Genomic DNA, 27042 nt, shown 5'->3' on the forward strand with positions numbered 1-27042 from the left:
GAAAGTAGAATAGTAACCAATACCAGCCCTCTCCCGTGCATTTGTCCATAATCTCCCAACCACGGGACACCGGCAGCCTGGCACCCTTCACCCCAAGCTGAGCTGCCAGCACACACCGCAGAAAAGTACGGAGCTCGAGGATGCCCAAGGCTGGCACCAATGCTAAAATCTGTAGTGCTACCAACATCTCCAAGATGCCAGTTTGCTGCCATCAGCTTTGTGTGACAGGAGAGAGTAGCAGGCAGATTGCGTATCTAATGAGCCACACATATTGAAAATCCACAGCAATCTCTGGAATACATGTGGATTTGTCTAAAACTCTAAAATATGGCCTGGATGGTGTCCTGACTGCCAAAACCACAATGAATTCACTGTTACTGTCACTAATCTCCATGTATGTTACATATGGTTGACATTTTTCTTTAACTCTCATATTTTTTGCATGTGTGCGTATATAAATAGGGTAAAAGGGAGACTAAGAGCAAGCAGAAAAACAAACAACTGGCTGCAATGCACATCGTTCCCATTAGGCATCGGAAAATTAGTCCAAAGTGCATTATATAAATCTGCAGAACCCCAAACAGCCCCTTTTAAAGCATAAGTGAAGTCTACGGCCATCCTGGGAACCCAGATGTGCCTTCCTGGCGTTAGGTTAAAGCTTTCAACATTAAGTCAAGAACAGTTGCTCTTGCTGAATCCACCAGGAATCTCAAGGCACTTCAATATGATACGGGGCACTTGCACTTCATGTGTTCCTTCAGGTCATTAATTTAGAATATTTAATTCATGCTTCATCTTAAAGAATTTGATACTCACATGATATATGTTGCCTTGACCGCCCGATCGGAATATGAGCCCTTCCAGAAGGAGGAATAAACCCTCTTTTATTAACAATGCAATATTACATGGCGTGCTGGCAGAAAAGTCATATGTGAACTAAGAAATAATATTTCATGCATTCTTCTACTTTCTAGGCAAATTTATGCCAGATTTTATTCCACTATAGTGTTACAAGCGGCACCGCTTATCTCTGTTTCTGTGCACTTCTACTAAACAGTAGGTCAGCTGAAAACTTTGTTTACTGCCTGAGGAGAAGCAAATAGCAGTCATGCACGGTTGGCAGGGGCTTGTGATACGATATATTCACTGCTGTTATATGGCTCATCATATAATTTAAGTCTACTGTAAACAGTCTATTTATGAAACACATCCCTTTTGGACATGCAAATTCTTAGACTTGTGAGAACAGCATTGCAGACAGGGGTATGTTCCTCCTACCAAGCGGCACTTGCCGTTGGTAAGTATTAATAATGAAGTGAACATCATTCCAGAAGAGAAGATCTCTCTTCATTTTCACTTTTAAAGAAAATTAACAAAATCACAAGCTACATATTTCTTTGATGGCTATTTCCCAGGAGATCCACTTGATCCCCTTGCCCTTTTCTCAAGCCTAGCTGTTCCTAATAGGCTGTTCTCTACAGCATCCTACAGCAACTTGCTTTTCTTCTCTGTTAAAGCTATAATCTCTCCAATGATGCTATAGTGATGGTACCCATAGCAAAACGAGGGTGTCAGCAGCTCTACTGAAACACAGAAAAAAACATGGCCAACTGAGAGCCCTTGGGTGAAAAACTGTGCAGTCAAGAAAAAGATTCCGGTCCCACCCCACCAAAGTCCCCCACACTGTCCCATCAGGACCCTCCTTACTGAGTTTCTCTCTTGCCACCTTATCATGCCCGTGACCAGCTCACACCTCTATTTTGGGAAGAACAAGCTCTGAGCACTGTTACCCTGATGATATGCATGAGCTCTCTCTTCCTATTCCACATGATAAACCATTCATGATTTTTATTTGCCTCCTTTATGTTTGCTGTTCAGATTTGATAGAAAACACTAAAGTAGTCATGCACTATGGAACCAGGAGCAACTTCCTTGGTTGAGTGTTGCACCTGATTTTGAACAAAGAGACTGAAAGTACATGCACTAAAGCCAAGAAAAATTAGCCTTTATCATGATTTTTCTTAACTTTTCAAAGTTTAAGAAGAGCTCTGAGTTGTCTAAAGCGAACATTCCTCATAAAAAGTCATGTGGTGATATTCAATGCGTGTGCTGGGGAGAGCAAATCTCAGAGCGTTTCTGAAGCCTTCCTACAGCCCTAGCACTCATTCCTCAAAAATCCTTCTCACACAACTTCAACAGCCTTCCTTTCTAAAGGGCTGTGTTGGTAGCAAAAGGCATTGGAAATCTCTGGGACCTTTGCAGGTGCATGTAGATGCAAGGGCAGGAATGGCCCCAGCCCCGCTCATCAGGGAAAGCACTGCCCTGTTCATGAGAACAAGAACAGCATTATCACAGGCACGTCCATCTGAGCAGATGGGCAGTGAGGGAGTGGGTGTCATCTAGTTTCATTTTCATTATACCAGGCAGTTCTATAGTTTGCTACATTTAAATAAGTTCCTACCTCACTGTTACATGCTCTGACCTAGACTGGCAAACCTCTTCTGCAAGCCAACAATGCTGGTAACGTCAATATCTGTGCTGTGGCTGGACTGGGCACTATATGAATACACCGTGTCTACGCTCTAGAAACTTTAAAACCTTAATCAGATAAATACAAAAAAGAAAAGAAATAGCGGCGCTCCCACTTTTATTCCTGACAAACCGTACTATTACAGAACCAGTTAAACAGTTTGCCCAAGGCCACAAAGAAAGGCTGTGGCAGAGCTGGAAAAGGACCCAACCCCTGCACATTTCCAGCCACGTGCTTTACCCAGTCCAGGGCTTTCTCCTAGCAAAGATTACCATATTCAATACTTTTCTAAGTACTTCTGAATAATTGTAACCACTGCTTACTTTCATCTGAGTGGCTGTGAAAAGCTGCATCATCCTTTGGTTTAATTTCTCTACCCAAGAAGAACTGCATTTGAAAAGAGCACAAGCAAGTCTGAACCTGCTAATTACACTACAGTACCAGGATGGAAAAAAAATCATATAAAGGTATTCCTGACATTATATATGCACATGTCAGTCAGGCCTTCTAAAAAGCTGGAAAAAAATGACTGCAACTTGTTCCAAGTAGACCTTACAAAAACACAGCTGGTCTTTGATTAGTTGTAGGCATTTTGTGGCCATTTCATGACTACAGTAGTGGTTAAAATCTGTCACAGTGGAGGTGCAATGAGAGCTATCTTGTTCTTCATGGGATTAGGCTCATCTTCAAAAAAGTGAGCTACAAGAAGAGCATGAGGAAAGGATGGCTGTGAGAGCCAGGTACCTGCAACAGCTTCTTAGCGATCACACCCTTGATGATGACTGATAGATTAAACAAATGCATGTCTTTTGAAAGGCTACATGCAAAAAAAAACCAAAACAAGAGAGAGAGAAAGAGAGAGAGAGAAAGAGAGAGAGAGAGAGAAGGAGAGAGAAAGAGAGAGAAGGAACGAGAGAGAAAGAGAGAAAAAGAGAAAGAGAAAGAGAAAGAGAGAAAGAACTGTAATGAATTTTTATTTTGCAGAGCCTTGATAGCAACAAATTCACTCAAAACTTGCCCCCTTCTCCAGTCCGCATGAGAACAGATTTCATCAGCCAGAAAAAGGGGCTGCATTCATTCTTCACCAGCCCATACGTTCAAATGCTCAAAGACAACCCACAGTATTCATTAAATATCAGCAAAAAAAATTATGGCAGGTGTACGTGTAATTTAAATCATTTAATGCCATGCAATTTATGCCAAATAACAAAGAATAATATTGCATGACGCCAGTTCTTCTGATTAATGTGATCATGCTCTACATTTCTTAGGAGCTTCTCCTAATAAAGGGCAAGCAGAAATTTCCTCTTGCTAAATGCTTTCCAGCTCTGCTTTACTTTCTAGTGCTTTCCCTTGTAGCACACACCATTCATTTTGCTGAGTAACTACATTCACTTCTATTAGGCAGCTATTAATTACCTAGTCCTAATGGCAAGGTGACAGTGCATTGCATTGCCATCAAGAAGAGCAGATCCGGGAGTTCATGAAGAATGGGGATTTGAATAAAAATAAGGTTTGTAGATACATCTTATCCTCCTTGAGTGAATTGCGTATGGCATGAAGGACCCCGATGCCCAAATGGCCAGCGCAGGGCTGGGCTGCGAGGGCTGGTTCTTGGCCATTTGAGATGGCTGAAGGAATTGCTTTCTCTGCTGCCTGACCTGCACAGCTGGATGAGGACTGCTGTTGACAGGCGTCCCAGGGAGAAGGGGAATAAGAAACGAAGAGGCAAGGAAATCCAAAGGTCATCTGAAAAAGGGAAGGAAGCGGACTATCCTCATCTCATCGTATTTGGAGACAGATGTTCTCAATATCTCTGGCTCCGAAGGGTAGGAAGTGGTGAGCACAATTTGCGGAGCTCGGGTACTCTTGGCAAAGAGCGACGGGTTTGTTTTGGTTTTTTTTTTTAAATTTTCTGAAGGCCTAAAATGAATAGTGGTTTTAGTGGCATTTGAATCTGTCTATGGCATCTTCCTATCTGCTTTATGGATCTGCTTCCTCCCAGTGCCCTGGAGGAAGAGCACAGCTGAAGGAGCAGAGGGCTGGTCTCTCAACACAGCTCTGGATGAAACTGAAGAGGACTCTCCACAAACCCACACCTCAAATCGAGCCCTTACACATTTCCAGAGCAGATGTTACAGAGACCACCAGACTCATGAGTCTCTATTCACCCCCTACAAGCAATTCCCTCTTTAAAGGCATCTGGGGTTTGTTCTGCCATCGCCATGCGGGGATTTACATACATTGCTACCATTAGCATTAATGGTCGTTAGACACATACAGCAATTTCTCCCACACTTCAGGAACAGAACAGAGCCTTATGGATGAAAAGTTTGCTATTAAGGATTCTTAATACAATGGAAACATTCTGTCTCTTTTAATTGTAATTTACTTCTAAGTGTAACTGCTCTGGGTTGGGAAAACCAGGATTCAGTCCAATTCAATTATGCAATTCTTGCCACCTGGTAAGCCTTGTTATTTTATAAAGAGTACTGTAGTAGAACTGGCAGATTCATTCATGTTCAGTGCATAAGCGCCGTATACTGTGTAATCACCAGCTCATAAAAAAGAGCGCAGCGCGAAAGTCAACCGCTCAATTATAATGCAATCTTTAAAAAAGAATATGCAAAATCAGTAGGTGAGATTCATCTTTGGTTCAGTTGGTTTATGGTTGTAAGTTCACTGTGATCTTTGCTTTGCAAAGCTTTTCAGTACAGGCTCAACTTCTAGTTAAAACCAAGCTCACTGCATGATCTGGTTCACTCCAGCACAGTTCAATCCATCAGCACCTACTTGCAGACGCCGGCAGATTATCTCCATCCAGAGGGCACTGATGGGAGGGGATGCTAAATCACAAGGATGCAGGAAGAGTTTTATTGGGCTAATGCACATTCATTCTGACTTAGCTAATGAAGCTGCACCGAGATAATACAGGAATCGAAAATATGGCCCCAGTGACTGGGAACGCTTTCATTAGCACTGGCACACGGGCACCTCACAGCCGATCAAAACCCCACGCCACCCGCTGTCCCCACAGGCTAACGAGCTTCCCCGCACCCTGTCCCTGCTAAAATCCCTGAGCATAACTCCATTTTCCGCCCGTATCACTGACTTGTGTAGTGTCTGGCATGCACACAGCGGCAGAGGCACATAAAAGGTATTTTTTTTGCAGCAAACAGTTAATAAGTAGAGAAAAGCAGCAGGACTGGCCGGTGGACGACTTTAATCTACCCAGGGTAATAAGTAGCCACGGGAGGGAAAAACTCCCCTTGTCTTCAGCAGCTTTGGCCTAAGCCCCGTCAATCCTCTTTGCCTGCAGCAGGCAGTGACCAGAAGTCGGATGTTCAAAGGAGACGGATCAAAGCGCAGGACCAGGACTTGCCCACAAGCACTGGAATTCCCTCTACACCAGCTCCCCAAAACTGTAACTGGAATATCAGTTGTGTTCCTACTAAATAAACAGTATTGAAGCTTTATTTTGCAATTCTCTTTCTCTGCATTTCTGAATTCCAAGACAAGGGCCAAAATTTGCAACGGCCTTGAAAAGTTTGAAAACAACTGAAGAACCCAGGTGGACCAACCAGCTCTGCCACGGGAGGACAGAGGGTCCCCTCTGCCCATCATCATTATTGTCATTTGGCCTCTTCAGACCATTTTACAAGCTCTTGTTCCCAGTATGAGACCTTCCAGCCCATAGTGGATGTCAGCTCCTCCCCAGTTCCCATCCTAGCCGGAGGAGACTGAGCTGGAGTTCGCCTGTATGTGCAAGGGAGAGGGTTGAGGGACACAGAGCTGGGTTTTACTCATTCCTGAAATACTCTGGACTCCCCACATGACAGTTCTGCACCTCCGACAGCAAGAGCATAATGTTTTAAATCTTGCACCTTGTAAATAGGAAAAGCACAGCCCGCTTATGAAAATGTAAAGTATTAATTAATAGTATAACTTCAGTTTGTAGTCTAGCTCTGACATAATGAACCTGCCAATTTTGATTGCGAAGTGAAAACTCATCTCTTTATTTTGGACAAATAGGGTTAAGCTTCTTAAGCAATTCTTTGTTGTTTTGACTTCAACAATTTATGCAAATGAGATGTTAATTAGGGTAATTGTAACTTAAATTATGCTTGTGTAAACCTCTCCATTGGTAGGAAAGTGTGGGAATCCAGACAACTGGTATTTAAAGCAGCTGTACTAACTCACTTCTGAAAGCAAAGCATACCAAGATCACTTTCATGTCTTTACAATTTGTTTTTATGAGGTGATAACATTTTTACAAATACCATCATTTTTGCTTTTTTATATTGTAAGTGACAGTCTGACATTTTACAACTGGCTTATTGAAAACAAGAATTGAGCACTCTCGCTGTAACGGACATTAACTGCTCAATAGAGATTCACATGCTAATGAGGTGAGAGGGGCTCCAGAAAGTTTTGATAAATGCGACACACACTCTAACTAGCAGTGAATGTGAGTTGACAAAGAACATCTACACCAGGGTTCAATAAAATGTAACCCTTTAAATTAATCATACTGGCAGTATTTAATAGAATGCACAACAATCTCTTTTCTGATGGCTATAAAGCAGAAGAAATGCAAAGTCTCGACAAATGAAAGTTCCCACATTTCCCTCTTCACACTGCTACTTTCATTCGAACTTCTACAATTGTTAAAAAAGGTAGTTACTGTAAATAATAAGGTAGGAGGTTTAATTGTTTCCTTCTTTTAAAGCAGGATGCTTTTCTTCAGATTTATTTGTCTAGATTCTATTGAGCAAATACCCCGACCCGAAAGATTGATCATAAAAAGCATCACCGGTTGCACTTGGAAGGGAATTTAAGGATACCATATAGCAATGAGAGGCTGAAACGACCTGTTTTCTGCTGGGCCTTTTCTCAGTCCAAGTTCAGTCCACTAAATATAGCTTGAAGGAAAATGCACTGCAGCGGTTAATCAGAAGCAGAAAGTTCTGTTCAGGGGCTTCATTCACACCAGACTCCCCAGACTTTGCGGAGATTTGCTCCAGCGAGAGGCAAAACTGGAACGTGGGCCCCAGCATCAAAGCAGAAGAGGTGCAAAAATTGCCTTAGAAGTTTTTTTATTTTCTCGTCCTGCCAGTCCCAACCTGACGACACTGACCATCATGCGTGAGCTTGCGAGATCCCAGGAAATGAAAGTATTGGAAGACCAATCACAGCCCTTGCCTCGGTGCATTACACTAAGGCTTTATTTCTGCCTAAAGTGACAATCCTCGATACCCTTTTTGGGTTTAGCCCGTTTTAATCCTGGCAGGAAGTGTAAATCTGTGTGCTCAGCAGCATTGCAGGCTTGCTGGCTGTCAAAATTTTGCCTCCGCCAATGCTTGAGAGGTATTCTTGTTGTTTCACTGGGGTAGGAGACTTCTCTGTCTGACATACAAAATCTCCTTAAGTAGTACATTATGCCAAAACGCCGGCAAACGTATCCTGCTTACCGCACTTCAAGCCGTTTTGGTAACTCATGGGTTTATGTGGACTTGCTCTCACAGTAACTGCAGGGTCGCTGGGTGCAGCACAAGGAGTCCATTGCAAGCAGCCTCATGGGCAGAGAAAGGAAAATACCACAAATGAACCTAGAAAAAAATCCCCCATGCATCTCCCCAACACCTTCGGACTTTATGAGCTTCCTCCACTATGTTTTAAATTGATCAGCAGCTAGCATTCCGCCCGGTGAGCCTGCCTAGCTAAACACGTGTCCGTGCTCCCCGAGAGGTGTTGGGGGCTGCTCAACTTCTCTCCATGCAGAAATTGTGAGTCTGGAAAAACGAGTGAGTGGAGAAAGGCGTGCTGCAGTTCAGAAACGGCCATTTAGCCAAATTGCATACCTGTGCTGTGTCAGCTATATGGTAGATTCATCTCATTCCATTGGTCTAATGGATAGCAATTGAATTTAATTAGCAAAACTACTTTGACTTAGTCTCATACTGTGCTGAATGTAATGAAATCTTTCTCCTCTCTCTCTCTCTCTCTCTCCTCTTTTTTCCCCTCAAATAAAGAATGTCCTTAACTGCGTTCCACCGTTAGAATATTAAAAGCTATATACGTTACTCCTAAGGACAGAGAACAGCCATCCCCTTTCGCAGGCTTTAGATTTAGTTATTGTATTACATAACATAAAATAATTAAAAAGATACCTCGATAGTTACACACAGCATAAATTCAATTACCGCGATGTCTCCATTAAAAGCACTTTTATAGTATGAATAAAATGCAAATCCTCTTTATGGATCAATACCAGAAACATAATTCTAAGCTTCATCCTGAGAAGGAAGTTAGCCTTAATAAATCTTCCTCTTCAAATTAAAAAAAAAAAAAAAAAAAAGCTTAAAAGATATGCGTTGGAAGGTAATTCTCTAAAGCAGACATGATGCCCTCATTTCTTCTGGGCTCATTTTTTAGATATGAGGTTTACAGGCTGCGCCTCCTGCTTTTGCCCAGACCCTGTCAAGGAGCAAGATGCCGAGGAGAAGAAAAGCTCCGGCCATGCTAACCAGCACTGCGGCCGCTTGCGGCTCTGCCTGGATTTATTGAAATGCCCTGGATCTGGCAGCAAGAAGTTCGCAGCAACGCATCCTCCCCAAAATAAAGCATAAAGAAATTCCTCTGGATGGGTTTAGAAGGAATATTACCATCAAGCCTAACTTTTGCCTGGCCGGGCACAGCAAGACAAGTTCCTATGATTGATTATCGTGGTATCTCTGTATCTCTGACTTTGAACCATAACCTTTTTTGCGCACAATGACAGTTGGGACCTACCATTTGCCATCTGTAGAGATGGTGGGGGAGAAAAGGACTTCGCTTACATTAATCAACTAATTAAGAACAGACTTAAACAAAACACTAAAGTATAATAAAAACCTGACTGCTTAACAGCTTTCTACTTTTAATAGTTGCCTTCCTGTAGTCTGCCGATGGGAGTAGCACCGCTCTGCCCAGCCCCTGCTGGGGACAGGGCTCTGGCTCCAGGGCTGGGCACTACCCGATCTCAAAAGAATCTGCAGATCCTCTGTTTCAGGCAGGACTGAGTCCTCTACAGCAAAAATATTAACATAAAGATTTGGAAACACAAGTTGTAAATCACAGCCGTGCAACATGGTTGGGCTCTCCCATCAACTCTGATCATTAGAGAATTATTTTTGTGAGTGTAAAATTAGTAACTAATCAAAGACACAAATCACTGCTTCAGTAAGAATTAACCTTTTCTTTCAAAGCTCGGGGCAGTACTGAGAGACCCCATACATTTTGTTGCTGCCCCCTCGCTCATGGTTGGCAGCGCATCCTGAAGGACAGACTGAAATAGCGGCTGAATAACTGCAGGTGGACTCTGCACTCAGCTGCTCCGATGAGGGTCTGGAGGAGATCCATACACCCAGCCTGAGCAACTCAGAGACTGAGGAACGTGGGGTAAACTACTTTTTGTGCAAGCCGGCAGAGAAATCTGGCTTCCCATCACCGGGTCCGGTAAGCGGATGCCTTGTGCAATGCACATACTGCACTGCGGAAAACGAGGAGGGAGACCTCCATGTTTCTGAAACACATCCTCACCTGCATCTCCAGCTGATGAGGTTGTGTTGTTGGCAGCTGTTCGCAAGGCCAAGACCAAAGCTGGACTGGTACCATATTATGAGGTATCGCAGCAGCATCTCTGCACTGTTTACCCACCAGTGCAGCTCTTAAAGATCTCTCAGACTTGCTTACGTAGTGAAGCTAAAGGAGAGGATGCATTCATACTGGTAAAAATAAAGCATATATTAGAATAAAGAATCATCTTCAATTCAAGGCTGAATTGTCCATTTGCCCTGACCCATAAATGAAATGTTTGTTGTTTTTTTTTAAGAGGTGAAGAGCACTTATAGATAGGGTGTACAAAAACCCCACAAGTGACTCAAGACCTGACCAGCCAAGAAAACGTACATTGTTACGACAATAAGTATGTTTTTGTGATATTTAATAATTGAATTCTGGAACAAATTTGTAGAGGTTGGCCAAGATGGTCCCTCCATCCTTGTGCTATACGTCTCTTTGTCTATTGTTCTCTTTAATACATTGCATCTGCAAAAAAAAAAGTTGCAACGTACTTTGTACAATTACTGCACTGAAGTCCCAAGTAATCTATCAAGCTGTCACACACTTTCTTCACATTAAACCCCTTAAAAATCTTTTTTTTTTCCTACATTTCAAGAAAATGCAGAAAAAAGTATACTTGGCCCCAAATAAAGCAGAGTGAAACATGCCATTTATTAAGCCTGGTAACAAAAGAAGTTTGTGATACTCCGTCAGGAGAGCAAATAATCCCCAAAGAGACATGTTGAAAGTTTTGGAAGGTTTGTAAACGAACAAAATGCAGACTATCAATAAACCTGCAAGCAACGGAACTTCAGAAAAATTTCCTCTGGGACAGTTCTTCTCATGGAGGTCCGATGGACCCCCTTCTTGCAGCCCTTAAAGCCACTCCTGACATGGGGGCCGAGGTTGCCAGTGGGAAGGACGATGACACGGCTGGGGCTCGCCGGGCAGCTGGACACTGGGCTGGGTTGCGGAAAGGCGCGGCATTACTGAAGGCTATTTATTATTAAGGAAAATGCTTTTATCTATTGATGGCACCCAGAAACAATGAGCAGGAACACGAAGCAACGGGTGGGTGAGAAGGAAGGTGAAGGGAAACAGGGAATTATTTCAGCTAGAAACTGGACGAATTGCTGTAGGAGGATTATTTTGCCTATTAGTTTAAAACCTCTCCATGCCAAGGTTTGAAGCATTTGAGGGACATCCAGCATCCCCCAGATACTGTGGGCAGGCAGTGGTCACCGGGTGCCACCACCTTCAGGACACTAAGCTAATTTAAAATAAAAGAAAAATGCCGACTGATTTGCCTTCCATGGTTTCAAAACACCAAAGCCTTGCTCCCTGAACCCGGCTCGCACCGCCGGTCCCACTTCTTGCAAAACAAAGAAATCTGTTTAGGCTCCAGGAAATCCCACATGTTACCATAACTAATTTGAGCCCAACTGAATTTGCAGTATTGTCAGGTCTTTAGGACGATCCCACGCCATTCCCAACGTAGGGAAAACCGTGCGCTTAATTATCTTTTTTAATAATTCCATGGTATGTGATTTATTAAACAGACTCCTTATTTGTAAACAAAATCAGAGCCACAAATGTGCGAAGACAGTCGCACTTCCTGGCTAAATGAGAGGCAGACAAAGAGCCCTAATGATGCACCAAAAATGCTAACCAAAAACGTACTCTTTAAAAAGATCACCAATTTAATGCTTTTTGTATTTCATTTATCAGCCATGTAGTCATCATTCCCCTCCCTACCACCATCTGTACACACTTTCCCAATAGACCATCACAGCTGTCCCGTTTCTCACACAAACAGTACCTTTTATATGCTTCCCAACTGTTTTTAATAACTGTTCTGTGCACAGCACTGTACTTCCTTTGTTTTCTTTTTTTTTTCTTTTTTTAAATACGAAAAAGAGATATAATCCAAACAAACAGGTCATCGCAGCAATCGGTATAGGAAGGCAATTAAAATGGTAAATGCTTCCATGACCACTGACCCGTCCTTGAGCTGCACCAGAGGCCCCAGCACACCCAGTGCAGAGCTGGAAAGTTCCCTGGAGAAGTTACAAGGTAGACAAAGCTCACTCAAAAAACAATGTCACTTTAAAGAGGAAATATTATTAATATTAGATACTGCTTGTGCAACCAAACAAAGTTTTTTGAAGCTTTCAAAGTCCATTTATCAACTCAAAAATACCACTGCCCTATATTTCAGAACTACATGGACTGAAACATCCCATTTTAGTTTCAGACACTGAGGCATTTCACCCTTTCCAAATGCCTTGTGCATTCTGACTTCACACCGTCGACACTCACGCCTTCCCTACGCGTAACTCTGCTCTCGACAGCAGCTCTGCCAGAACTCCGAGCCAGGCTGGACAGCACAAGCTCCATGGCCCACAGCAGGGATGAAGGCACCAAGTAGCCAATGATAACTCAGTCTCAAGCCCCAGGCAAACAAAGCCGCCTGTAAAGGGCAATAGCAGGGAGAGAGTTAGCTGGGAATGGGGGGAAAAGCAGGACTTTCTCAGCAACCGATCTCGTGGAAAACCTACCCTATCAATAGGATGTTCAGGAATGAAAACTCTACATATCTGTTTTTTTCCAGGGCGATGTCGGCAGCATCCTTCGGCATGGTGCAGGGAGATGTGCACATCCCAGCCAGCAGCACGCAAGTAGTCCTTAGACAGGTTCCCTGCACAGGACAGCAGCAGATAACCAAGCTCTGTGTCAGGACAGGAACTCTGCGCATACTGTTCTTGTCCCACCAGCAAATGGCTTCATGCCCTGAGACTGCTCCCTGCTGAGAAACATCTCACTTTTTTACATAAGAGTTTATTACTGAAGATCATGCACGCAGAAAACAACTGCTCCACTCTTAGTTTCCATCACAGTTTTGAGCTCCAGCTTTTGACCAGGAAAAGAGACAATGTCCATGTTTGAAGTGGGCATCGAGCACGCTATTTTGCCTATATATCACACCCAGATATCCACATTACGAACAACAGACACCGTGAAGGTGCAGTTCTAAGATGCCAATGTGCATCCCCAAAGGGCACAGAGCTCCATGGCTGGAGGTTACAGGGAAAAAAAGGTCTTGATCACAAAATTTCTGCTTTTACCCAACTGCTCTGTGTTTTTCCCAACTTTACCAGCAGTATCTGCGCCTGTGAGGGTGCAGCCGCTAGCAAGGCTGATCTTCCCACAGCCGTTTGTGAAGCTTTCAAATAAAATGGCTGTGCAGGATTTACTTTCTCGCTCTGTGACAACTACTTTATAACACAGAAGCAAATGTAAATAGGTTTGTTGGCTATTTTTAATGAAGTCCTCATTGCTTTAGGAAAAGTCCTCGTCATCGCACAATAAAAGCATTGCAGTGGCTATCCTCCCTAAAAGGGATCCCAACAATAGCTGGGTTTTAGAAAAGCATCCTGATACAAAGAATTCATTCTTCTGATTTACTTGAAACTACTTTGCCTTAAAAGAAAAAGGAAAAAAAAGAACTGAATTAAATTTAAATTTTACCCTAAGTTTACAACATCGCTCAGGGATTTGGCCATTTTCTTCCATATCAACTTAAAATCTTATTGGGTAGAAGGATCAGACAAAATTTTGAGCAAATATCTTTAGGATGAAATCTGACTGACAATGTATCTCTGCATTAATATCTTCAGTAAGCGTTCGACTTGACAATAAACCTGTCAACTATCTAACTTGTTTTTAGATACCTTTACAGGGGTTCATCCCTGTTCTTTCAGTGCATTACAACATTTGTAAGGTATGTACCAGCTTCAAACACAACAATGGTAATTTAGCCAGATGCAATGTTTATTAGAAAACTCACACAGCTCATTTTCTGTCCCTCACACACAAGACTAAATTTGTAGCATGACACGAATGAGGCTGTTTCAACAGTTTACATTCAATACTTTGTCTTTTCTTTCTCCTGAAACCCTGAGCAGACTGTGCACAGAGCTCGCCCTGCAAACTTCCCCCTTGTCGGGTGCTCCAGTGTAGGACTAGTCCGAGCCTAAAGGAGCTGTAGGGAAACACCTCCCAATGAAATATTTCTCCCGAGTTTGCAAATACAGCCGTGTGGTATGTTTCCCAGCCTGAAGGAGACTCCTGCTCTCCCACTGCATATTACTTAGAATCATAGAGTAATTTAGGTTGGAAAAGACCTTCAAGATCATCCAGTCCAACCATACTTAATGTGGGTTACAGCAGCCAGAATAAAAGAAATGTGCAGTGCAGAGTACGGTTTAGATTTTGTTTAGATACTTATGCCATGAGCATATTTTGAATATGACAAATGGATGAAACCGAGGAGCAGGAAAAACACTAGCTACAACTCTGTGACCAGGGCTAAGTGTGACAGTGGCAGGTTCAGAGGATTTGCTGTCACCTGCAGCTTTCGCGGGTGATGTCCCACTAGTAGTACACCCCAGAGAAGTTGTGCTCCATCCCCATACGCACCATAAGCCTTCATCGGAGCTTGTATACAACCGGATCTTAGGCAACACAAACTCAGCGGTACCACTGTCCAGCTTCCCGTGATGTCAGCAAAAGCCAGGGACGGACACCTTTGGTATGTGCACCAGGTAAGCAAGATGGGCAGGAGAAATCCACCGACCACTCCCCGCTAGGTAACTCTAGGGGCTTCCCACTGTGTCCCTTGGATGTCTTGCTAGAGGAGACCTTGGTAATACACCCTCTTGTAATGTCTTTAAACAACCTTTTTACATCATCAAAAAATGAAGAGGACCAGACAGTTTTATCTCATTGAGCAAATAACTATCAGGTACCAGGTTCTCACAACCCCTTCCAGCACAACCAGCTCACCTGGCCAAATAACCTTGCCTTGAAGATCCACCAACTCCATGATAATTTTGTGCTTCACTACAGATATATCTCACCCCAAAACACGAACATGCTGAAACATCCAATCATGTTCTGGCACGCATGCAAAAAAAAAAAGCCCATGGCAACAAAGACGACAGCTTGCCAATGGCAGCTGCTGCACACACACACAAAATTAAACTATATTCTTCTGAAAAGGGATATTATTATGGCATTTGTTTCCTCTCACCCATCACCCTCACAAAACAAAGGGAGAAATATCAACACATATCAAACATTAGGAGAGATAGATAAAAAAAAAAAGAGGTGCTGCCCTGAAGAGAGACGGGATGGAGAACACAGGATTTAACAGGAGATCCAGCTGGAATTGAGGTTGAATTCATGGAACCGCCCTGAAATACTGGCTCACTTATGGGAGCTGTATGGCACGTGCAAGGACATCATTCAGTCTTTCTACTGTGGGAGGCCTGTGGATGCTGAATTGCATCAAATTTGGTCAAGCTGGCCCTTGGCTACAAAGCAAATCTGCAAACACACATTTATATACATTAAATAGCATCGGATGATACAATCTTCGCTTCCTTTCCCTGGTGTGAACCTGCCTGATGCCTCCTGTGCTGCTATTCAAAGCACACGATAGCCGTCTCCTCACTTGTGAAGATAAATGTCATATCAGACCTCTGACATCATGTATTCTCCAAGTAATTATTTTTGATATCATAAGAGTTGAACAGGGTGCACAATAAAATTAAAAAGTAGAAAGCAAGGTTAATAAGATTATCGTGTTGGTATAATAGGTAATGCATTTTGCAGTATATCCTTAAATCTGCCCTCTCAAAACATAATTAAATAACTGTGATTTATATTTTAGAGGAACGCAGACATGCAGTATATCCTCCTACCCACATATGCTAATTGCTTTCAGACCCTAAAAATCACACAGTTGTTTGCAGCTTTTTAATCCTCATGTGTAAATAACCCAATTCAGGTCCAAGTTATGAACAATAAAGTCCAGGAAACTTTCAGAAGAGCATGTCATTAAACCCGTCTTGATTTTATCTTGCTAATCTAATGCCACTGATGTGTACTGAAGCCCGTGGGGAAGGAGCAAAGACTCCCCGGAGCCCTTCACACTGGCCCAAGAGCCAACGTGCCAGCTTGCCGTGACACTGGGACAGCCTTCAGACCAGGAGGGTGGATATTAAGGACCTGAAGAAGAGACCCAAGACCCTCTTAGAAGGAACTGATGGATTTTTAAGCCCAGGATACCCCTCCCTGGGCCTTGCCGTACGTCTGCGTGCAACACAGCAGTGCAGGGACCATGGGCAATGCAAGCCTTCTCGCTTCGCTATAGGCAGAACTCAACTGCGCAGCTCTCCATTTTGCAGCCGCACATGAGAGTCTGGCACACAAAATGGAGGCCCTCATCTATTTTACAGACAGCGGCTATGGATCCAGCCCGAATCCACCTGCACTACGGGGGCCACGTCCTCCTCCTACATGCTGCGCTGTGACGATGCCACGTGCAGGGCTGAGCTCATGTACCCACTTCTGTCCCCTCAGTGGGGACACATCGAGATGCTAGCTAGAAATCCTTCCAAAAAATAAAGAAATGCACTGTTAACTCCTCAAAACTAATTACACTGTGATGAGGGGATCGGCTGGGGTGCTGTCCTCGCAATTAGGCATAAAATCCTGCAACCTCCCAAAGAATTTGCTGGGACAAAACTGCCCACACATCACAGATACCGTGATCCATTTGCCGATCCAAGCTGGGCTTTTTGGTGTCTACCATAATGTAGGTGATAATCAACAATAACCAAAGATTAAATGAATGAAGAACATCACACGAGAAGAAAAACCAAGGTGACTGAAATCAATTTTAGTCGGACAAGAACTCTTATCTACCAAAAGCCCTCACCGTCGCAAGGAAATCTTCAGGGTCTGTTAAGAGGCTAAAATAATTTGCCCTGAATTTACAGCCTGTAATTTAATCAGCAGCTCCAGCCCTTGCCTGTGCGGAAGGGAGCGGAGGCAGAGCTGCACCCATGGCTCCCAGTGAGAACGCCCCAGAAGTCGTCCTACTGGGACAGTCCTGAAGTCCCAGAGGATCCGACTCCAAGATGTGTGTAACAAAGCGCAGCCTTTTGGGGAGGGGTTGAGGGTTTACACAGCAGCGGCTCGGGGTACGTTTGCTGGTTGCAAAAGCCTTGGCTGGTACATGAACCCGAAGCATTAAGGGGAGGAGGAGGAGCAGCTGCAAAGGAGCCCCAGGCACGGAAAACAAGGGATGCCCTTTCCTTTACATCCAAATGGGGATAAAATACATAATTGTAATAATAAATAGTGGGTTTTATGAACAATTAGGATTCTGCTGTCTCTTTGAAGGGTTTGAAAAGCTGACACGTTTCGGGTTCTCCGGATTCAGCTTTGAGGCCTCAACCAAGAGAAACATTCAGCCCCGCTGTGTACAGCAGTGACCACAACAAAGATTGTGGTTTCTCCCACACTCGCCTTAAATAGATCTAAATTAATGCTATTCATCATTGGGAGGAAAAGAAGGGAAATATAAAAGTGCAGTCATTTGTAGACAAGCCAGCAGCATAGGGCAACTGTCTTACCATTTAGAGCCTTCTCCCACCTCTGCACCTCAAAGCCCATCGGGGCAAAGAGGCATAGAAATAACACACCCTAACACCGGTAGAACCCATCACCTGGAAAACATCCTGGGCACATGAAACACATCTTTATCCAGTGTTTATTTGTTGTTGCTGTTGTTGTTGTTGGAGAAAGAGGAAAGCTAAACCACATGACTGAACTCTTGCCAGAGGTTCGTGATAGAGCAGACTGTCCCAAGTGCCGCACCAGTTAGTATCTGAATTATCACGGATACTCACCAGCTCAGTTACAACTGCACAGGGAGAGCAGTTGTCCCACCTAAATCCTCCTTCTGTCAGCTACCGCCCTGCTCGTGGCTGCAGAAAGCGGTCGGTCCTGCTCCCTGAAGCGGAGAGCATCAACAGATTGAGGTATCTTTCTGCACCATGCGGGGTGTGCAGATCGCCGTGTTTCATGCACGCCCATGATAGGTGGATGCATGAATTTTGGGGTGCTAAGGAGCCGTAGATGTCTTTTCCCCACCCCTCCCAACTGAGCTGTAGACTCAGGCTCCAACCAGCAACTTTTTATGGGCACCTTTTATAAGGCTAAAGCAATGCAAAATCTGCATTCGCCTGGCATTTCTTGAGGGCAGAAATACTGAGAGGTATTTTTGTTTCACTTTTTTCTTTAAAACTATAGACGTGTCATAGTGGCAAAAATCAATGGAGAAAAAAAAATAAAACCCTATGAGCTCCCAAACATTAAAATCTCAGCTGAACCCTGAATCGCTCAGGTTCTCCCGGCTGCGCTCAGGGAGCCCTTTGTAGGGAAAGCGTATGAAATACCTGCTGCAAACCTGTCTGAGTATTTTTTGGTAAGAGTCAATGTAATCTGCCTGTAGAAATGCACAGAGACTATTAACATTGCAAACAAAACTTTAAGGACTGTTTTGGATATACGCTAGAACAGCCATGGGTTGGAAGTATATTTTCAAAAGCCTTCTATACAGAGGGAACATCACAGATGCTTTAGAAGTCTTCATATATGCATAGAAGTGATATATATATTACATATTATCTCTACAGAACAAGAAACATTTCAAAAGTGCCCCTTTTTAACTACTATTATGAACCGTCAAAGAGCATTTTGGTTGAAACTTGGGAGAAAAGGAGGAAAAAAAAAAAAAAAAAAGCCCACTGATCTTACACCTGCTCTTTAGCAGTGGGAAGTGGGTTCTCAATCTGTTAACATGACCATCTGGCCAATCTGCATATCACGGCTATCTGGATTACTGTACGATGGAATGACAATAACATAGCCAAAACAAAAGTAAAATGCATCAAAAACTAACAGTAGAGCAGCCCTTTTGATTTTAAATTAAATAATAAATGTGGTATCACAGCAAAGCGAGAAAGTCAGCTAAATAATTAAAAATGAGTCTTCGCTACGGCATAATTAAGTAAACAATATGGTGTGTATTTCTGTATGAGCCGGCAATAGTTTCCACTATCAAATGCTCCACTTTTGCAAAGCAGCTATCAGGAGTTCAAGATGCTGCGACAGCGCTTTTGGTGATGTACAGTATTGTCAGGACACCTCTCTCATCCCTGCAACATGCCGAACTGGCTGTGGCTATTAACAGGATTAATGCAGCAACAATCAATACCAATTGTACTAAAAGATTATGGCGCAAAGCCTTATGTACCTTTCGGACTCCCCGATTACCTCTGCGGGTATCGTGGCTATCTGCAGTCATTTTCTGCATTAACCAGTCTTTGGGTTATTCCCATCAATACCTCTTTGTGGTGGTCCAAGTAGAAATATTTTAAATCTGCCAATGAGAACGTAAAATGGGTCTGCTTAAAGTTCAAGGTCATGTGTTCTATACTGTTGCCCAGGCAATTAGCCATAGAGCACATTTAGACGCTAAGTAAATTTTCACAGTCGCAGAAATAAGGCTGACTTCTCGCATCTTCGCTGGCTTTTATTCTAAACACAAACAGAAAAATGAGTTCATGTAAATAAAACCCCATCTCCAGATTTTTGTTAAATTTGGGATTTTTAAATATCCTTCTGAAAGTTTAAAAGATTTTCGCTGTCACAAACACCTCACTAGTTTAATTCTCGCCCGAAGTGCATGATTGCCACCCAAAAAATAAATCAAGCATTGCAGCATCGCCTCGCGGCCTGCCATCCAGCTTTGTCCACTGGAGAAGTCCCTAAAAACTGTGACCTCCAACAAAATTTAACTACTTCCATTGCGAATCTATTCTCCAATCTGATCACATTAGCAGAGGGAACTCCAAAGCAGTAAAAAACTCCAGAAAGTTCTCGGTTGAGTGCTTACTAATGAACAAAGGTTAACTTTATCTAAAAGGTCAAATGCCTGGTGGCTAAGGTTGTGACCTTAACAACTTAAATTGTGACCTTGCCACGTGCCTAGTATATTGTAGATTCTGATACAGATCATCTGGTAAAGGACCGGTCATAAATTAGCTTTACTGTTTGACTCCCACAAAGAAAACGGTTTGCCACAATGGTTTCCAACTTGTCATTTGATACAAGCACTTAATAAGTGAAAACTAAAAAGCAAACCAAAGTTCAGGGTATGAAAACGCCGCCTGCTTTTAGTTAAGCAGATTAGAAACTGCAAACTGAGAGCAATACTCTAGATTTCAATACATTTTTTGGTCAACTTCTAATTCACAAAACACCGATATTCCTTTCTTTTTTCTTTCTTCTTTTTTTTTTTTTAAATGAAAATGACATGTAGTTTGCTTATTTGCATATTTTTGTTTTCTCTTTCTAGCCAGTTCTTAAAGAGAATAATTGATTTCAGTAGCTTTATATGAAGCACTATTTAAATCTGCGCACATGTGTTCCCTTACAGATGATGGTTCCTACTGAAGAAAAAGCGCAGATTCAAAACAATAATTATCGTACATGTTTAGAAGGAAAGGGACATCTCACTGCTGAAGTCATCTTGAATAAGGGCATCTTGGAAGAGAATACTCCCTCCCAGGAAAAGAAGACGAGGAGTGGGAAAAAAAAAAACAAACAAAAAAAACCCAAGAAAAAGAGAAGCGAGCACTATGGGTGAAAAGGTCACAATGGTTTTGGCACATATCTTCAAGCACGTTTCAGAGTCTGTGCCTCCTGCCAATACTGGCAACTTCTCAAAACTTTTAAGGAGGTAAAAACATTGTTTAGTGTTTACAAATCTTCTGTACTATAGCAGATGCTTGTCAAATCCGCTATATGTAAGTTGACCAGCCTACCTACTATGTGCGCTGGTGACTTCCTCCTCCAAAATAAGTGGTCCATACATTTGGGGAGCGAGTTCTGATGGAGTTTGAGACAAAGGACCCTTAATATTTTTTTCTTTTGTAATTTTCCTGTTGCGCACCCGGCACAAGCTGCCATTACTGCGGGTCTGCGGGAACCAATGGCTGTCAACTTGGCCAATGTTCAGGTGTAACAAAGACTGCTGGGATACATCAGAGGGAGGGAAAAAAGGGAGAATAAAAAGGTAGCCTATTTGCGAGGCTTTTGGTACACCTCTGTGAAGTGACACAGACGGCGACCCCCCCTGCGCTACCTCCTAAAAATGATTTTGTCCCCCTCCCTGGTGAGGTTTAGCAGGGAATACGCCAGCACAAGCTACTGCATTAAGAGCACAATGCGATGCGTGCAATCAGCAAACAACGGCTGAAATCACGAAGCGGTGCGGTCTGTACAAGCGTATTACTGCTTACACAAAACCGCAAATCTAACCCAAAAAACAGAGCCTAAGCTTTGCGCTAAGTTTCGACAGCAAACACCTAGTCCAAAGAACAATTAGTGCAGTTGTTGCCTATTGACAATGAAGGCAGAAATAAATAAGAGTTTGCTATCAAAGCTACTGTTTGCCAACAGCGTGCTGATAAGATGGTATATCCCTAATAACAATATTGAACTTCTATAATGTCTATTGCCCGACTGCTACAACAGGGAGAGGATGCCTTCAAGCTCGCCAGAGTACTAACGCCCCTGGGTTCGGTCCTTTTCTCCCCACTGTACATTTTTGTGACCTTACATGCAGGTTAAACCGAGACTGGTGGTTTCTACTAACAACTCTGCACTCCACAGAAGGCTGCTTTTCATTTAGGAAATGCGATACGGACCAGTATTTACTGGCACCACACTATATATATATCTAAATAATAAAAACCTGCGTGCCGTATAGCAGTACGTGGTAGGTTTTGGCTGCGGGTATCAAACCACTTTAAGTGTATCACCCCGCTCCGATGTAGGGAGAAGTAAACTAAGACAGACCAGAGCAACGCAAGTCCCTGGTCTCCTCGGGGCTGGTGATGGAGTGAGAGGGGGCCCATAACTCTCCAGGCCCAATCTCCCTTTCATTAGCCATTAATTGCTAATCCTTCCTTCACTGTGCCCCATAATAAATCTCAGAGTAAATAAATCATTTTCCACAATATTTGTCTACCTCTCCTTCGCCATAAACATGCAATAGGATTCACCACAGCACAACAAAGGGCAAAGTAAATTTCACAGCTTATCTATAGGAAATACTCAAAATTAGGATACTCAAAAGTTATTTCTGACCAGGATTGTATCCATAAAATCACAGCGGCGACACTGTCTATTGCAACAAGCACTGCAGGGACTCAGTACGGAAAAACTTTTGGGTAGACAAAACTTTCTGCGAGCCTCTCCAAAAGATGGTGGCTTTGGGAATGCCGGCTCCCATTGCTGTAACTTCCTCAGTTTTCTTACCAATATATATTTATATATAAGCAGCTTCTACTAATATGATTCCTCTCCCCTCTGCTCCTCTTTTTCCAGCCTGTCCTGCCCCTCAACTTGCAATTCAGGCTGAAACCCAGGGGGACCTGTGCATACGATACATGAAAAACAGGGCCCTGGCACTTCACGCGCACACATTTTTCTGCAATATAATCACTAAGGAGAACTACAATAGCATATTGTTTTATCCAGTCAACCTATTACCCATTCTCGGAGCACACCGAGTCACTCCGCGGCCAGGGTGTACTTTGCGCTGGAGTCAGAGATCCCAAGATTTTGAATTTCACCACATGCAAAAACACCTCAGCCCCCCTCCCCCCCATAAGCACAGTATTATCAAGCCAGGAATTTGTTTCAAGACCTGCTCAGCTTGTAGGTGTATAAATTATGATATTTCATTGGGTTTAAATGCCTTTTTCCCCCCCAGAGGACTACCCAGGGTTTTGTACTGCGGCCACCCAGATCTGACAGCTAGGTTTACTATCGAGGGACTGCCTTCTCCTTTCCCCCTAAGTCCAGTTCTCTGGGATTTATACTCCCCATCTCCATGGTGTGTGGATACATGGTACCCTCTCATTCACGGGCCTGGGGCACCTCTAGCCCTCTCAGACTACTTTGTGCATAACATATATAAACTACATTTATTATTTTTTTTTTAAATTACAATCTATCCTGATTTTAGAGGAAAGGAGATAAAGAAAGCCGTGTCCAGCTGCAATCCCTCCCAGGACAACATTTAGGATAACATCTGTGAAGGATGCCCGAGACACCGCTAACCCCAGGAAAACCAGAGCCGCTTTTATACAGCTGCACCTTAAAAGCCCATTAAAAAAAAAAGGAGGGGGAGTTTTGGCACTCCCCTTGACGCCCCAGGAAGGCAACAACCGATGTCCGCCGCTCCCACCCGAGCCGTCGCCAGGCCACGGCACCTGGCATGAAGATAAACCGAAAAGTTGAAGAAGGTGGTATAGAAAGGCACTTACCTGCTGCGTGCACAAAGTATGCCAAATATAAATCGAGTTCCTTAACAGAAACTCCTATATGGTGGGGCTGTACGCACAGCCCGGGGTTAGAGCACTGTGGGGACTTTACAAGGCGCTCGCCATCAGTACTTTCGAGCGGAATACCTTTAAATAAAATCACCATAACAAGGTCCAACCTCCAGACCTTATCTGCCTGGCGAAGGCAGTCAATTCTTCTCATCTTGCCCTTCTGGTCTGGATTGGAAAGAACGCAACACGGAGGCTTTTTTCCTGTGACTGTGAGAACAAAATCCTCCCGAAATTCAGGCCTGATATCTTTCCGGAGCTTTGCCAGAAGTCTGGATGCCCATTTTTGCTTTACCTCGGGTTTTTCACTTAGCAGTTCATCCTTCACAGCTCTCTCTTCCTCTTTTGACATGCGTTTTTCATGTTTTTTGAAGTATTTTCTTTTTCGGGCTTGCAGGTTGAACCACGTGTATGCAAACGCTCGGACGTGAGGCAGAAGTGCTTCGATGAAGGGATGAAATTCATCCTGAAAAAGTTACAGAGAAGGGGACATGTCACCGAAACCACAAAAAAAAAGCTTCCAGAAATGGGGTGTTTGCCGGAGGTGCTAAGGCTGGCCAGGACAGGGAGAATTAGGAGGGTGCTTAGGTATTTTATGGGCTGCAGGACTTGTACCCGTCACCGCCTGATCCCGACCCCACCACTGCCACAGCCCCTCTTCACCTCGCACCGACACAAAACCTCCACTCCCGCTCCCTGAAAACAGGGACCAACTTCAAACAAGCACCCACGCTGAGATGGGGCAACGAGGAGGCCCAAACTCCAAATATCTTTAAAAAAAAAAAAAAAAGGAGAGCAAGTTAGACATTAAAACCTCGGCTGCGCGTTCACTTGCGGAGCGCGTATCTCCCTTTGCTCTCTCCCTGACCCCACTGCTTGCGGTGTAGCCAGAGTATGCCCGCCAATTTGGCAAATCCTAAACATTTGGATGCCAATCAATGTTTGTATGTGGAAGTCTAAAGTATAGTAAAACTTTCCCTAAGATATATTTGGAAATAGCAGCAGGCGGTATAGTAAAATGCCAATACAGCTGCATATACAAATACAATGAAGGGTGGTTTTCCTAAATGGTGCACGGAGTAGAGAGTAACACAGCCGACTTTTCCCGCGTGCACAATAACTAACACTAAAATCTTAGAAAAAGCAAGTCTAACAATTTTTGTTTTAAAAAAGAAGTATTTTTTATAGTCAGTAAAAAAAAAAAAAATCTGATATTCAGGCATATTAGCACAAGCCAAACTCAAAGCCTTTCTATAAAATAAAATGAAACGGAAAAAAATGAAAGAAGCAGTAATAGAAAACCTTAGCATGACTTGTGCAAATATGCAAAAAAAAATATTTATTATTTCTTTAGACGCTGCGTCCTATTTTCATATATTTAAAAGAAATGCCTACTTGGAAAGTTAGTTTGGCCATCCAGAGACACTGCTTGGTTTGTCTAATGAGGAGTTAAAGATCACCCCTCTTTCTTGGCACAAAAATAATCACGAATAAAATTACACTGACAATTAAAAAAAAAGCAAGAAAGACCCCCCAAATTTTGTAAAAAAAAAAAAAAAAAAAATTATTTCTCCCCTGCCCCCAAAAAAGTAGTACATAACTTAAACCAAGAGATCAAAATATATTATATTACACTAGGCCCACGCTTTTCATTTTTCTCTGAATAAGCGAACGACCGGACTCCAGGCTGCAGATAAAAATGTACGTAGCCTGTGGGGGCCTGATCCAGCACTGTGTGCTGGGGGCATCCCTGCTTGCAAAGGGCCGAGCTCTTCCTTCTCTCATCTCCGGATTGGGCCTCCAGGAGGTAAAAATAAAGTCATTTGTGCTACGTTCCCCCAGCATGGGAAAAACCACCCGCTGCTGACCCTTGCAAGGCAACAACATTGGGGATTTTTCAGATTAACTAACTTTTTTTTTTTTTTTTTTTTTTAATTTTCCCATGGAGTACACTTCCTACTCGAATCATTTCAGGTCATGCAAATATTGTTATTAAAACAGACATTTTATGTCTTTTCAACACCTTATTTCAACTTGTGTTTTCTTTTAAAAATTAGGAGAAAAATGAGAAATCAATAGCAGAAATATCTATCAGCAAAATCCTGTTGTAATTCAAGACTTTCTGCTGACTTCCCAAAAGCTTTCATTGCTCTTATTCTGAGTGGCCCCCGAACTGTAAATACTTAAACCTATAGGTAATACCACAGCGTTTATTTTTCATTTTAAACACAGATTGCTAAAAACTACCCAATCCGGTACAATATATTTCATTACAGTAAAGCAGCAGCAATCACAATGATTATTAAAAAATAAGCAGGTAAAATAAAATAAATCACTCCAATGATTGGCACATTCCTCTTTTCGCCCCCATCCCGCACCCCTTCTCTACTGAAAAAGATCATAGTTTCAAATTTCAATAAAGTTTAAAAAAAAAAAAAAAACACAAAGAAGAAAAAAAGATTCCTGTGAGTTTGCAGTCGGCAGATTCAAAAAGTGAGAGGAGGCACAACCCCAGCACATGGAGCTGCTCTCACTCACCACAAAAAAGCACTCACGGGAGGGGGGGGAGGGAGGGAAAAAAATAATAAATGAAAACTACAGGTCCCTACAAGCTATTAATGATAATAAACCCTTCCTTCTGATCCCTCCTGTCTGTCCCCTTCCCCGCTCAGGGAGAGCGAAGGAAAAAAAGGCCTTTTGTCAAGTGGAAGTTTATCTGCGAAGGTACACACCGCAGAGGCTCGACAGACCCACAATGAGCCAGGGGAGCGCTTCAAGCACGCCGAGTTTCTAAACACGTCTTGGTACATCCTGAAATATTTTAACTTTTCTGCTTTGAGCAGCGCTTTGTCCTGTCTGATCTCATGCGGTCGGGACTTTTTTGGCTCGACGCTGGAAGCTATCCAAGAGCGAGTCGCTTTAACCTGCGCTAAAGCTGATTTCTACGATGTGAACCTGAAAGGGGGAGGTAAAAACAACACCCAAGGAAAAAAAAAAAGAAAAAAAGAAAAAAAACCAGCTCCACTTAAAAAGACTTCGGGGGAAGGAAAAAAAAAAAGTGCTTTTTGGTGTAAAATCAGGGTCCATGGCTGAAGTAAATGAAAAGCACCACTGCTGAGCGCAGGAGGTGTGCACGTCCCTATTAGACTCCAATGTGTATTTTCAAAATGGTGTAAAGGAGAAAAGGTTAATGAGTCATAAACAGAGCAACTTTCAAACTGTCTTGGCGAATATGCCACTCCATAAAATCGCACTGCTCCTATCTCAGCGGCAAGGTATCAGCAAAGGCAAAGTGGAAATAAAAGCACTCAGGACTGATCAAACAAAATTGGGCTGGAAGCAGGGATGGAGGGGACCAGTTTCTGCATAGTGCAATTTATTTCAGTGTTATTACAGTTCCCCTTCCAAAAAGAAAAGTTTTGGAAACGCATCAGTGTACTACCAGATGTGCAGACCTGTCTGCAGCCTCGCTGCAAAATACTCAGATTTTAAGTAACTGGTGGAAAAGGAGATGATCTTCGCCTTTCCCCAAGTTCACTTTAAAGGAAACTTTCAAAGTATTTGTCAAAGGCGTTTGCTTTCCCTCATCAA

General features: G+C 43.0%; 1 protein-coding gene across 15 annotated transcripts in view; it reads right to left on the reverse strand.

The window, feature by feature from the left end:
- Positions 1-27042, reverse strand: part of NFIA (nuclear factor I A) — a 356165-nt gene that overhangs the window by 221933 nt on the left and 107190 nt on the right. For all 15 annotated transcript variants that reach the window (XM_054073812.1, XM_054073808.1, XM_054073809.1 and 12 more), the window contains exon 2: positions 23386-23917. In XM_054073812.1, coding sequence (XP_053929787.1) covers positions 23386-23917 — 532 coding nt within the window. The remainder of the gene's footprint in view (positions 1-23385; positions 23918-27042) is intronic.

The sequence above is a fragment of the Cuculus canorus genome, chromosome 8 (genome assembly GCF_017976375.1).
Source record: "Cuculus canorus isolate bCucCan1 chromosome 8, bCucCan1.pri, whole genome shotgun sequence".
Classification (NCBI taxonomy): domain Eukaryota; kingdom Metazoa; phylum Chordata; class Aves; order Cuculiformes; family Cuculidae; genus Cuculus; species Cuculus canorus.